Source organism: Lycorma delicatula, chromosome 10, assembly GCF_047948215.1.
Source record: "Lycorma delicatula isolate Av1 chromosome 10, ASM4794821v1, whole genome shotgun sequence".
NCBI classification, from domain to species: domain Eukaryota; kingdom Metazoa; phylum Arthropoda; class Insecta; order Hemiptera; family Fulgoridae; genus Lycorma; species Lycorma delicatula.
The window spans coordinates 106,125,751-106,140,581 of record NC_134464.1 but is presented as its reverse complement, the minus strand read 5'-3'; the positions used below and the strand labels follow the sequence as shown (position 1 = coordinate 106,140,581).

The following is a 14,831-nucleotide window of genomic DNA, read 5'->3' as shown; positions in this document are numbered from 1 at the left end:
TTAACGAAAATTTAATATTTTTATCGTACAGTTTGTAACTAAATAAGTATTAAGACCCCCTTCACTAATTACAATAATCTAATCTTTTTTCTATGCTTAATCAAATTAAATTTGACAGCAAATAATACTTCATACTTTTTCTTTTTCATTATATAGGTTTCATGATTTATGCTTGTACAATTTGTTTTATATTAGTTTATATTATCTTATCTGTGATGTTTTTGTAACAAAAATTGAAAAAAAATAACTTGAAACTTTTTTTTTTAATAATATGCCAAAAAGTGGGTTAAATACATTGTTTTAAAATGTAAAATACTATTGTTTAAATAATAATTACATATACTGTAAATTATCAGCAACTTTTTCAGTGGAATATCATAGCATTCTTATTAATGGCATATTTTTAGAAATTCTAGGAAACACCTGCAGTATGTAATTAAATACTATGTTCTATCATGTGTTTGTTTAATATTTTGCTTTTGTCAAATTTTATCTTGTTGAAGTATGCTGAAATCTGGTTTTGTGTGCTGTATAGAATTGCATTTATGGCTTGTATTATTTTGGTTGGCTGTCCTGTAAAAATCTATTAAAAAAATTTACAAAATTTGATTATATTATATATATTTCATCTGTACATTCTGTGTATCTGAGGATAAATGTACATCCAGTCTGTCAAATGTAGCGTTTAGTGCAATCACTATAGTTTAATTTTTATTATTATGTGTGGGTCCATTTGTCAGAGTGACGTCTGTTAGTAAGTTATTTTTTTTTTTTAGTATTCTTTATGATCCTGTGTATTTTGTTTATAATTTTTTTAAAGCAGAAGCTTTTTTTCCTTAAAATGTTGGTAATTTTATGATTGCTGTGTTATTTGTATCACATTAATGATGAATAAGCTGATAATTAACTCCAAAAGGCCTTTAGAAGAAAAATTTCTGTTGTTTTGAAAGTGAGTCATATAATATTTTATAACTATAAAGTTATTTTGTCTTGTTGTTTAGAAATTAAATCTTACAGCTGAATAATGAAATGATCAAAACAAGTTTACTAAACCTTAATGTAAAAAAAAATCAATCTTCCAACAGAAAATGAACTGTGATGTCTACACTCATTTACTACAACTCAAATCTTCTAACTTCAAATAAATTGTTCTCTTTTAGAACTGTGATCCACAAACTACTCAGTTATGTCTCGTAAAGATTATATAGAAGAATTAATACTATAAAATAACTGGCACACAAACAGCTGTTACAGTAGAATTGTTAATTCACTACCACACAAAATAAATAAAAACAAAGATAATGCAAATAAAAATTTATTGAACTAATATTCATAATCAAAGACTTAGAGAAAATAACTCACAAATTAAAAAAAAATCTGGATACAATGTATCCTGTAAAACAGAAAAAACAACTATTGCAAAAAACAAGCATTAAATATAGTTCCCATTTGTGTTTATAAAAGATCTTCAAATTCACAGTGTTTTACTTTGGTCAAATGGGATATAGCTTTTCCTTTACGAGCGCTTCAAAGTAATATTGTGTCATTGTTAGCCTACTATCTGACTGATACATATTGCAAATCATCAGTTACATTCTACATATAAACAAAATCATCTTATACTGTTACATAGCTGAATTTTTTTAAAAACTTGACATTCTTCCATAAAATAAAATACCACTTATGTTGATTAAAATTTATTTAAAAAAAATATCTATCCACTGCTTATTAAAAGCAAAAAAGAATTGTAAACATTAATGTAATACCAATAAAAAGCATTAAATGAAAGAACCTGTAAACTAAAAACATTTAAAAAACATACATGCGTAATAACTGAAGCATTCACTTTTTTGTCAGAAAAACAAAGTACCTTCATAAACAAGAAGTTAATATAACCGTATTATAACAATAAGATTGTTTTTAAAATATTTGCAGAGTATATTCTTTTTCCGACTGTTGAGTCCCTTGTAATCAAGTAATCATACTAACAGTATCTATTGATCATTACAAGACCTTAATTTGTATTAAGATTCAAATTTTTCATTGCTGATGTATCTATCCATATCTTATTGAGAATAAAATATCACGGTATTATTTGTTAAAATGTGTTTACTTACCGGTTGATATATGTCATTCAATAGTTCAGGAAAAGTTAATAGTTTGGAATATTATAGAATATATAAAGACACAATAATAAAATCATATAATTCAGATTTATACATTGTTTGATTGTATTTTTAAAAGGACTTACTGTCAATAAAAATTAAGTCAACGGTACTCAACATTAATTTATGTCAGAGTTTGAAATAGCTGCACCAGTCACTAATGATGGTCACAAAATTGACTGAAACCTGTTTTCATGTGAGTTTCATAAACATTGTTTTGTCATTGAAAGATTCCTTTTTTATATTTTCATATCTGATTAATTCAAGCAAACGTTCTATCATTTTTGTTAATTAAAAATATTACTAATTTATACAGAGTGTTCTAGGACATATTCCCCGAACTTCAGGTACTGGTTCAGGACTTTAAAATGAGCAAAAAGATTGGTATTGACATAAGGCCTATTTTGCTTTGTTTTCCTTCTGGACACCATTGTGATTTTCAAAAACAAAATTTCACAGGAACAGGTAAACATACTTTAATTAAATCTGGCAAATCTAAGATTAGATTGGTGTCTTATTCTATAAAATAAAAAAAAATTTAAAACTTCACCTTCAAAAATTTCAAAATGTCATCTAATTTTTTAATTTGTTTGATCAAATTTTTACTTATTACAAAATTTATGAGGCGTTACTCATTTGTAAAAATCTGCTGACAAACAATCAAGTTATTGCAGACAATATCCTGGTAGTACGCTTTTGCACCATAATGTAAGGTGATAATTTTTATTAAGTTATAATTATTATTTATTATTAATAATTTTTATTACATTTAGTGGAGGAAATAAAACAGCAAAATATTATCAACATCCATTAAGTGTGCAGGCTAACTGCACACTTTAACTGCTTTAAATTAACTGTTGGGTTAATTTTCTGCAATAACTTGATTTTTTGTTTATGGATTTTTACAAATGAGGTGTCATTTTGTTCAAAATAAAACGTTTAATAAAGTTTGTAACAAGTAAAAATTTGTTAAACAAATAATTACAAAGATATTGAAGATTAAAAAATTAAGATAGCCACCATTTTGAAATTTTTAAAGGTGACGTTTTAAAGATTATTTATTTTGTGTAATAAGACACTAGTCTTAGATCTATCAAATTTAATTAAAGTAGGTTTACCCATTCCTGACAAATAATTTTTTTGTTGAAAATCTCAAAATGGTGTCCAGAAGGAAAACAAAACAAAGTAGATGTTATGTCGATATGAACCTTTTTGCTCATTTTGGTGTTCTGAATCAGTACCTGAAGTTTGGGGAATATAGAACACTCCTTATAGTAGATCATACCATTTTCCCCCCATTTTTTAATAAATACCAAAAGTTATTTTCTTTTACAGGTAAACTATACCTTATGCTGAGGTTTATTTTCAGTACTGTTTTTTCTGTATTTATATTTCTTAACTCCAGTGATAATGGAAACTGTGAAATTTATATTTAATGTAGTCAGTGAAAATGGTGTTAAATTGTATGTTTTCATTCCTTTGTTTTACTTTATACTCTTCACTTTTTTTAATATCTATTGTCTGAGTAATTCTATTACTCAGTACTGTCTGAGTAACTGTATTGTGAAAAATCAGGTTGTATTGTGTTTACAGTATATATCTTATCATGGATACAACCAGCTCTTAATACAGATCGTAATAAAGTTAACATTTTGAGAGGGGAATAAAGTGGCTTGAGCAATACAAGCTTTTTGCATTAAAATGGATATAAAAAATGTTTTATTACATTTTTGTATACATTTAATTATTGAATTTATTTTTTTATTCCCTCAAATTATTTTTCTTGCTGCAACACTCGTGAGATGTCTCATATATTTTAAAAGGTTTATTATCAAACTTCTTTTCTCTTTTTCGTAAAGAGAATTCATTTTTATATTTTAAACAGGTATTTATTCATTATGTAGTAGTTGCCCATAATTATTGCCTGTAAATATAGTTGCAGTTTGTTCAGTATTATCAATTTATTTGTTCAATTAAAAGCCAAACTTGTGTCATTAATTGAATTACAATAAAGCATTGGTAAGGTGGTAGTCTACAATTCCTATGATTCTGGAATATCTCTGGTAATAAAATCTGAATAAAAGAAAGTGAAGTAAGAATTTAACACAAGCAAAAATTTTGTTTGATGAACTATGTTTTCATAGATCACTATAGTTAAAGAATACTGCTTGCTGTGATACAATTATGTATCTATTACACAGTTTAAAAAGTAATTGTCTTACAATTAATTCAATTCTGAAATCAGTGCCAAATTTTAATTTTTTGCTCATTTCAAAAGTTGAATTTTGTAGAAGAATTAGAAAATTACTATTTTTGTAATTTTTAATGTTTTTTGAAATCAACATTATTTTGTTTTTAAAAGAAATTCATTTTATTAACATAAAAAAAGAGATTTATATACAGATTATTTGTAGTTTTCTGTTCATAAATTAATTTTCATGTTCTGTACTTATTTATGTAAAGTATGATGTGTTTTAAATCTCTGTATTTTGTAATGCATTTTTACAAATGTATAGATTATTTATAATTTGGTCCATTAATTCTGATCCCATCAAAATTCATATAAATGGGTTATTCTTGAACCTCTAAGCTTAAATCCAGCAGCATCACATAATGTATGTAATTACTGCGGTTAAAGTTTGTTTCTTACAAAGTTTTTTTTTAGTTTTAATAGTCATGTTTTGATTTGGTTTAATTATGTACTTATTTGTTATTATAAATTTGTCTTTTTTTCAGCTGGATTCTTTTAAAGCGACAAAATCAGTGTATAATAATGCAAGGGATACAAATAAATATATATTACTTACTGGTGCTCCTAAAAAAATTCAAAGAACATGCCTTATATTCAGCAGTGTCTTAATATTTACAAGTCTACTGATGTGTAAGAATTTTTTTTTAGTAAACACATTTACCTTTTTGTTACTAAATTTCTGCTTGGTAATTGTTTGTGTTGAAAACTGATCCACATTTAGTTTACTTTATTAATTCACTCTTTTCTTTATAAACAAAATAATTACTGATGGTCTTGGCTGACTAGTTGTAACAATAAGATTTCACCCTCTGGTTAGTTCTTTTTCTGTTTCTTTTTACAGAAGAAGAACTCAAACAAGGTTCTTGAAGTTCTTTTTTTTGGAAGAGGGCTTATGAGTTTTGTAATTTAATTTTTAGAGGATGTACTTAATTTGAAGTGAAATGAATAAAAACAAAATTTCAACTGTGCACCAGGAATTAAATTAAAGCTACTAAATATAAGCTACTGTTTTTATTAACTGCGAATACTACAGCAGAGTTCATCCTGTTGTCATCATTAAAAAATTAAAGAGTAGTAGATTTTTTCATCTATATAGCTAATAAATGTAATTATTAACAAACCGTATGCTGCTTAGTAGATTAGATGTAGTCTATGTAAATAGGTTCTTAATATATTTTATGTATTCTTTACTCTAGTGCTGTAGGAATGTTACATCTGATATATCTAAAGATATATCTAAGGTTGCTTATGTAAAGTGAAGTAGTTCAAATAAATATATTGCTATAAATGATAATATTTTGTTACGCATATTTTTTTAATGTAGTTAAATGTTCTCAGAACTTTGAAAGCATTGTTACTTATTGTAATAAATCGTTCTTAGGTCAGAAATTACAGTTTTATTTATTTATAGATTATTTTATTGTATATTTTTACAATGCAATATTCATAAAACATTGTAGAGATATTTTATTGTATAAAACATTATGCAGAAATTTTGGTAGCATGTGGTAAATAATAACAATTATGATACAACATGAATATTTATATATATATATATATATTAAATGAAACTTAAACCACTATAAAAACACAGTAAATAGATTAAACTTACCATACTAATTCCAAGAATTGATTTTTGCTAGATCCTGCATTTTTAGTTGGTATTTAATTCTATAATTACATTAAAATAAATTGTTTTTATGATTTGTGAATTTTGAATTTTTTGAAATTGTTATTGTTTTATCAATTTTTGAATTATTATGGATGAATACAAATGCAAATTTTGCTGATCAGTACTGGAATGTGGAAATTGTTCTACAAGGTGGAACAAAAAACTGGAACTTTTGAAATACTTAGCGGAAGCCATGTACAGTTGGCAGCTTTGCTTTATGCAAAAGCACCCTTGCCACTCAGTCATCATGGAGCAGTAGAACAGTGTGCTCTCACCATACAAATGTTTTAAAAAAACCAACGTAAGTTACATATAGTTTGTAAGGTGACAGAGAGAGCTAAAAAGCTACTGTTTTTTTGTATCATATATTATTACTGCACTGCAGAATTTGCGTATTCATCCATAATAATTTTCAAAATTTATAGAAAGTAACAATTTCAACAAATTTTAAAAACAAATTTATTTTAATGTAATGATAGAATTAAATACCAACTGAAGATGTGAGATCCGGTGAAAATCAATTCTTGGAATTAATATGGGAAATTTAACATATCTATTTACTGTGTTTTGGTGGTTTAAATTTCATTTAATACTAAATTTTATTAGCCCAGTGGTCATTGTGTTAATGAATATATATATATAATTTTATATATACAATAGAAATAATATATTCAGTATGCATTTATATCGAATTAGTTAAATACTTTAAAATTGTATTCAGTTTAGTTCTTTCAGTGTTGTGGTTTTTTTATTATGGAAAAATTAGTACTACTCATGTTATTTCTTCATGTGTGTTTGGTAATATGTTTTTAAAAATTTTATTGCATTAGTGTTTTGTTAGTTTTTATTCAAGGTTGCACTTATGCAGTGAGCATTTTCAACTACATGTTAATGCATCAACTACTCTTTTGCTTAATTATTATAATTAACTACCACAGATTTTTAAATTTGGCCTTTATATAACTAATAAGATGTTTTATGGTCTAATAAAATATATAACACATCATTATTAATTTTTGTTATTGCTATTATCAATACAATGAGCAGTTTTTATATACATGACTTTTTACTTTCTGCAGCAAATTAGATAAATAATTCTTGTTAATCATTTTTTTTTGTACAATTTTTATCTTAGTTCAGTCTTAGTTTATTATGTTAATTAAATTTTCTATTTATAGACTATATTTATAACATTTTTTTATCAAGCCATATAAATTCAATTTTTTCTGATTAACATAAATAAATAATAAAAAAATAATCTTTAAAGAAGCTTTTACAATTGCATTTTTAAGCATTTGTTAAACCTTAAGACTGCAAAAAATTAGAAAACCTTTCTAACAAGAAGGCTATTGTTATATAAGGAAATTATAATTCAGCAGATTAAGTTAATATAAATATTGATGTTTCTGCTTATATTAGCCACAGTCTATATTCAAAAGAATTTGTCATTAAGTACTTCAACTTGAATGCCTAAAATGTTTTATTAATTATTACATATAACATTTGTTAAAATTTAACAAATTATATAATGTATGGCATTTTTAGCAGTTGTATAGAATTTTATGTTTTAATTTTTTTACTTTCTCGTCTAGTGCTATAGCTTTAGAAGAGAAAGTACTGTAAGCAGTCCATTTTGGGTATGTGCGGTTTTCACCAAATCATGACATTTTGACACTTAAGGAACCCAGTAACTGGATGGAAATTTTCTGGATGTTCATATGTACATGGGTGTATTCAGTCTTCCACTCCTTACATTTCCAAAACTACTGGACCGATTTTGATCAAACTTGGTCAGATTACTTCTATATATGGGACATTGATGCCATTAAATTTTCATCTTAAAAAGTCAAGGGGGTGAGGCTGTACAGCAAGGTCACCCTCAGTATCTCAAGATTTTACCTTAATTAGGCAAACCTAATTTTCTTAGGCATATTTGCAAAATTGCACCCCCACCCCAAAAAATGATCTAAACAAACTAGTGGCTAAGTGGGTGTACTGGCTCAATAATAGTACCCTGTATTACCACAAGGAGCGCTAGTGTAGCACTGACTTTCAGCTGTTGTAGTCATCTGCAGTGTTATGATGTCACCTATGAGTGGTAGAATTAAATAAATGAATAATATTTAACGTGTAAAAAAGTATTTAAAGTGGCCACTAGTACTGCCACACCTGCGCAAATGAAATACAGTAGGCACGCATACTTTAGTTAGATTCGTTGAATTAAATAAACAAAAAATATTATATTTAAATAAAATTATAAATATTTTAAATTAAGTTGTGTATGTAAGCCATACATCTAAAAAAAAGCCACATGATGAGAAAGTCCTACAACTGTGTTGTCAGCTTTTTTTTTATATTATACTGATAATATTTTGTGGAAACTGTATATATATATATATATATATATATGTATGTGTGTGTGTGCAAATATATACACATTATCATACAATGTCTTAAGGAAATGATTCAGTGCATTCAAATACACAAAGAAATTCATATGGATAAATGCTCTACATTGCTTCATATTCCCTCTGTCTGCCATTGTGTTTTTTTCAATAAAAATTTAAGTCTTAAGAACAGAATGTGATATTTTTATGAAATTTGGTATAATGTAACTAACTAACATCTACAAAATAAGTAAGTTTGAAGATTATACCTTCGAAAATTCCATACATCTTTGTGGCCATTAAAATCTTTTAATCATTAATACATTATTACTTTTATAAAATTTTATTTTATTAATTATTTGTTCAGATAAGTTGATGAACAATTGTCATAGGGATGAAATTGTTTAAATGGATTGCAAAAATTATTCATTCTTATTATTTGTGCCTCTCTCTTTTTCCTGTTTAGCCTCCGGTAACTACCGTTTAGATAATTCTTCAGAGGATAAATGAGGACGATATGTATGAGTGTAAATGAAGTGTAGTCTTGTACATTCTCAGTTCGACCGTTCCTGAGGTGTGTGGTTAATTGAAACCCAACCACCAAAGAACACCGGTATCCACGATCTAGTAGTATTCAAGCCCGTGTAAAAATAACTGGCTTTACTAGGACTTGAACGCTGGAACTCTCGGCTTCCAAATCAGCTGATTTGGGAAGACGCGTTCACCACTAGACCAACCCGGTGGGTTTTATTATGTGTGCCTGTTTCCACCCAAGTTAACTGAAAACAAATCAAAAAAAGTTCTGATGATTTACAATGTTATAGACATTTTAAAATATAACCAACCCTATCTTAGTCTAGTGGTTAAACTCATCATCTCAAAATCAGCTGATTTTTTTGGTATTTTTGAAGTCAAGAGTTCTAAGATTCAAGTCCTTGTAAAGGCAGTTGCTTTTATATGGATTTGAACTATACCCAGTCTAGTTCTTTGGTGGTTGGGTTTCAATTAAGCACATGTCTCAGGAGTGATTGACCTGAGTCTGTTCCAGACTACATTTTCACTGCTACATTTACACCTAAATTGCACTCAGCACATCTGCAGCTACGTCAGGCCTGGCAGTATTTGCATTTGCCTATATACACACACTCAGACCCAGCAAGTAGCTGGAAAACTGGTAAAAAAAACAAACATTTTAAAATAATATATACAGTGATAAAGCAATGTGAAACTGTATTTAACAGGTGTGGCAGCATATTTTAATGTAACTTTGTACATTTTATTTTCAAATTAAATTTCTTGTTTGTACAGGAAATATAAATGTAAATGCACTATAAAATTAGAATACATGAATTGTATTTTTTGTTAGAAAGGTCTCTGATTATTACATTAATGGTTATCTTTGATTGGAGATGATATTCATACAAGTATTATTATGACTAGTGATACGTCAAAAATTAATATCAAATTATCAGATAATGTTTGTAGTAATTTTAATTTTCATGAATGACTGATTTTTCTGGCCTTGACAGGTGCCAAGCATTGAAGTGAGGAATTAAGTCTATATTGACTGACCAAGTAAAACAAATTAATTCTCTTTTTTCCCCTGTAATTTCTTATAATGTTTCAATGAACACGATTTATTTTCTTATTTATACCTTCAGCCGGTTTACTCTTATTGATTATTTATGAGGAAATTCTGCAAAAAGTAAAAGGATTTTGAGGTTCGAAAGAAAGTAATGTATGTAATTTGTAATAAAATTTACAAAACTCTCGCATAGCTATTTGTATTGCTAAATCGACTTTTTTCCCCAGCTTACAGATTTTGAAATTTTCTACAATGATACTGAAAAACTAATTTAATATTATATATATAATTACAATAGATAAGAGTAAAATTTACTAATTCAAATTACTATTTTATATTTTATGAGTAAATCTGTCAGTATAGCAAAATTAATTGTAATATAAAGCATGAGAAAAATAGGGTCATCAACTCGATCAAATTTAAAAGAAATGCATGTGATATCTGTGATTATGTTGCAATTTATTTCTCTGTTTTCTAATGATGAATTTGTTAAGAGTTACTACTGTTTAATAATATAGTAAATAAATATTATGTTAACCTTCATTTGTTTTAAAAATCATTATTAATGGTACATAAATTCTTTTCCCCATTTATTTTACTTTCAAAACATTCTGGTTTTAGTTTACTGTTTAAATTATAAAAATATTAACCCTTTCAATATTTGAAACATTACATTTTAAAAAGTTAAAAATTTTGAAATACTGTGTTTCCAAAGTATAGCTCTTTATTATTTTTAAACAAAAAATGGAAAATCGATACATTCACTATACGAATCATTTTGAGTTTAATGCATGCACGCGTTCACCAGCCTGAAATTTGACCATATTCTTGGACCATCATAGAGATTATCTGGCAGATAGTTATGGAGCGAGTAATAATTTCTGTAGAAGCATGCGTTACCTTATAAGTTTGTTAGGTGCAATAACCAAATGATTGTAGACTTTCTAGCGTGAAACACTAATCACAAAAAGAGGATACCCATTACCAAGAATTACAAGCATCCCGTGCCAAATTATTAGAGAAGTGAGAAATATAGAGGTGTTATGTTTTCTTCTTTGGTGAGTACATCTATGGTTGCATATTGCTATGCCAAACCCTCCAGAGTCATCCGGAGGTCCCGGGTTCGAATCCTGGGCAGGCATGGCATTTTCAAATGCTACTTGTCATTCATCTCATCCTCTGAAGTAATACCTAATGGTGGTTCTGGAGGTTAAACCCCTCCAAAATGAAAGAGATATTTAGCCTTACTAATGGTAATTCATTAAATTCACCACAGGACTTGCTGTAAAATAAAGATAGTTATTCTGAGAGAAAGGAGTACATTCATTTAATAATATTGCATTAATTGAGTATATGTTAAAATATCAACTTCATAACAAATCTATATCATTCTGACTTTTATACAGAATTTTTTGAATTCAAATTCTGGTCAAAGTTGGCCTGTCCCTGTGAACAAGCTTCAGTTTTATATGATAAAATCTTCAATATTATCAGAATAAAAAAAGGTTTGTGATGTATTTAATACATAATAAAAAAAAATCCCCAGTTTTATAGATTGCATTAACATAATAAATCCCTTTGTCTTCATTCTCATTTTTGTTTAGCATTCTTGAATATTGTTTGCTTATGTAGTTTTACATAATTTTGTAGTAATTTGGCTTACAATTATTTACAGGTTATTATCAGTTGTCTTATTTGAAATTTAATCACAGAACTGGCGCTCTTGATCACATTGCTAAGCAAGTTGGTATTCATAAAAATAAATATGCGATTATTATTGATGCAGGCAGTACTGGTAGTCGTATATTAGCATTTTCATTCCATGAATCAGTAATTGGTAATTATTTTAATTTAAATAATTTTTATGCATTTTTTAAAATGATTTTACATTTGTAACTGAAATGTACTTTTTATTGTGAACATAATAGTAACATTTTTTTTTTTGTTGTTTATACATAATAATTATAGGATAGTGGAGTGGTTCCCAAACTTCTCCGAGTCATGGCGCCCTTTTTAAATAAAAATTTTTCCATGGCACCCTACCCTAAGTAAAAGTCATTAATAATTATAAATGACTTGGTTCAATTAATTATGAAAATTTTACAATATTTTGTGGCGCCCCTGTGAAGAGGCCATGGCTCCCTGGGTAATAGTTTGGGAATCACTTGGCATAGTGCATATAGAAAACAGTCTACAGAAAAAGAGTAAAGTCTTACCAAGCTTTCAATATCTTCTTATGAAATGAGTATTGCATAAGCATACGAGATGTGTGAGAAAAGTAATGAGATTGGTAATACTGCGAGCGATCTGGCAACGCTCTGTCTACCGGTCTGTGCTAGACCGCTTTGTTCATCCCTTCCACATGCTCAGTACGAGTTTCAACTCCGTTCAGCCAACACATTATTTTTGACAGTGTCATCAGTGAAGTTGTGTGTTACGAAAATGGAGGATCGGAATTTAGAGCGACGTTGTGCGACCAAGTTTTGTTTTAAACTTGGGAAATCCGCAAGTGTGACCTTTGTAAAGTTGAAACAGGCCTACGGGGAACATTGCTAATCAAGAGCACAAATTATCCGCAGGCACAAATCATTTTTGGAAGGTCGAGAACACGTTGAAGATCAACCTCGCTCAGGGAGGCTTCAACTTCAAAATCTGACGAAAACGTTGAGCGTGTGAGGGTTCTTGTGACATCAGACCGTCGTTTAACAATAAGGATGATGAGTGAACAGTTAAATTTAAACGCTTTCACCGTACATTAAATTTTGACAGACGATTTGAATATGCGAAAGGTTGTGCGAAATCGGTGCCGAAAAACCCCACAACGGAACAGAAGGACAATAGAAAGAAACGCGTGCGTTAATTTTCTTGAGAGGATTGACAATGACCAAGAATTCTTCAATCGTGTGATCACTGGTGATGAATCCAGGATATTTGAGTACGATACTGAAACCAAGCCGCAAAGCGAAGAGTGGCACACTCCGTCATTTCCTCGACCGAAAAAATGTCAAATGAGCAAATCAAAGAGCAAAACCGTGCTGATTTGCTTTTTTGACAGGAGGGCTATTGTGCATAAGAATTTGTTTCTCCAGGACAAACTGTCAACCAAGTGTTTTACAAAGGTGTCCTTGAAGGGCTCAGGAAAAGAGTGATTCGCGTGAGACCAGACATTGCAGACAAGTGGATCCTTCATCATGAGAATGCCCCGTGTCACACGGACATTTCAATTACGGAATTTTTTACCTCAAAACGCATTCCTACGGTTCTTCAACCCCCCTCCCTTTTTCACCTGATTTGAGTCCTTGTGACTTTTTCCTTTTCCCGAAATTGAAACGTGTCTTAAAAGGACGTCATTTTGGAAGTCTGAAGAACATTCAAAAGACTGTGACCAACCGGTTAAAAGCCCTACCAGTTGAAGCCTTCCAGCGCTGCTACCAGGAATGGGAACAACGATTCCGCCGGTGTGTAGGTGCCCAAGGGAACTTCTTTGAAGGGGATAATATTGTTGTTTGAAAAAAATAAAAAATGTTAAAGTAAAAAGTCAGTCTTATTACTTTTCTCACACACCTCGTTATCAATCATTATTTCTACTAATGTGAGGTTTGCATATAAACATGAAAACTTTCACAATAATTCTATTTTCTTATGTACAAAAGTGTTTTTTACATATAAAAACCAACAAAAAAAATTTTCTTATTATATAACTTTTAGTATTGTCCATTGTTACTGTACTGCCCCCAGTATTTTCCCTCACTGCTGCAGAGTGCATTCTGGTATGTGTTTCATACAGTTGACTGCAGCCTCATAGTGAATTTTCTGAAATATATCATCTGGAAACAGCATATTTTCAGGATAACTTTCATATTCAGAGATAGAAAGACGTCCACAGATGTCAAATCAGGAAAGTGAAGGATTGGGGTACAACATTACTTTATGCTTTACCAAAAACTCTGAAATAAGGAGCACCTATGTGGGTTTTTACTGTGTAGAATAATGTAGTGAACAGGATATTATTTCTAAATAATGCTGAATATGTTGAACCTCTATTGAAATAGTGAGTAATGATACAACAGCTTACTGTTAAGAAAAAATTTGGGTTTTTTCTTGGACAATCCTCATTCAATGATGATTTTTCTATATAAGATAAAACTTTGCTAATCTTTACCATTATTGATACTGATTAAGTTTTAAAAATCTAAAAATAATTTTCATTTCTATTTCTAGATGGTAGTATTAAACTGGAAGATGGTATTTTTGTACAAATTAAACCTGGGTTATCATCATTTGCTGATAACCCTGCCGTTGTAAGTAAAATTTATTTTAGTAATAAATTTAGTTTTTGAATTAGTGTAATTTTTTCATCTCTTTCCTCTAATTATTTCTATTAATTAATTTTCTTACTACAAAAATATGTAATATAATAGGTTTTTTAAAAATAATTTTAATCATTAATCAAATAAATATATATTTAAATGTAAACACATGAAGATGTTTATGTCTAATATGAATTAATTTTCAGTTATTATAAAACTTCTAATATTTTGGAATTAATAGTCTATCTGAAGTTTGTGTTGACAGTACAAATTGTAAGAAGGAAGAATAACTAATTAACAAAAACATCGTAGAATGATAAGCATAGGTCAAAAGGGGACAGATTGAATAAATTTAGGAACAGGCTTATACAGAGTCATTCACGGGAACCGGATGTTTTTAAAATAATCATAAAAAATTGAATATTTACTTTAAAAAAGTTTTATTGGTACTGAAACACTTG

General features: G+C 28.7%; 1 protein-coding gene across 2 annotated transcripts in view; it reads left to right on the top strand.

The window, feature by feature from the left end:
- Positions 1-14,831, top strand: part of LOC142331440 (ectonucleoside triphosphate diphosphohydrolase 5-like) — a 55,812-nt gene that overhangs the window by 8,552 nt on the left and 32,429 nt on the right. For both annotated transcript variants that reach the window (XM_075377350.1, XM_075377351.1), the window contains exons 2-4: positions 4,902-5,046; positions 11,736-11,897; positions 14,282-14,361. In XM_075377350.1, coding sequence (XP_075233465.1) covers positions 4,902-5,046; positions 11,736-11,897; positions 14,282-14,361 — 387 coding nt within the window. The remainder of the gene's footprint in view (positions 1-4,901; positions 5,047-11,735; positions 11,898-14,281; positions 14,362-14,831) is intronic.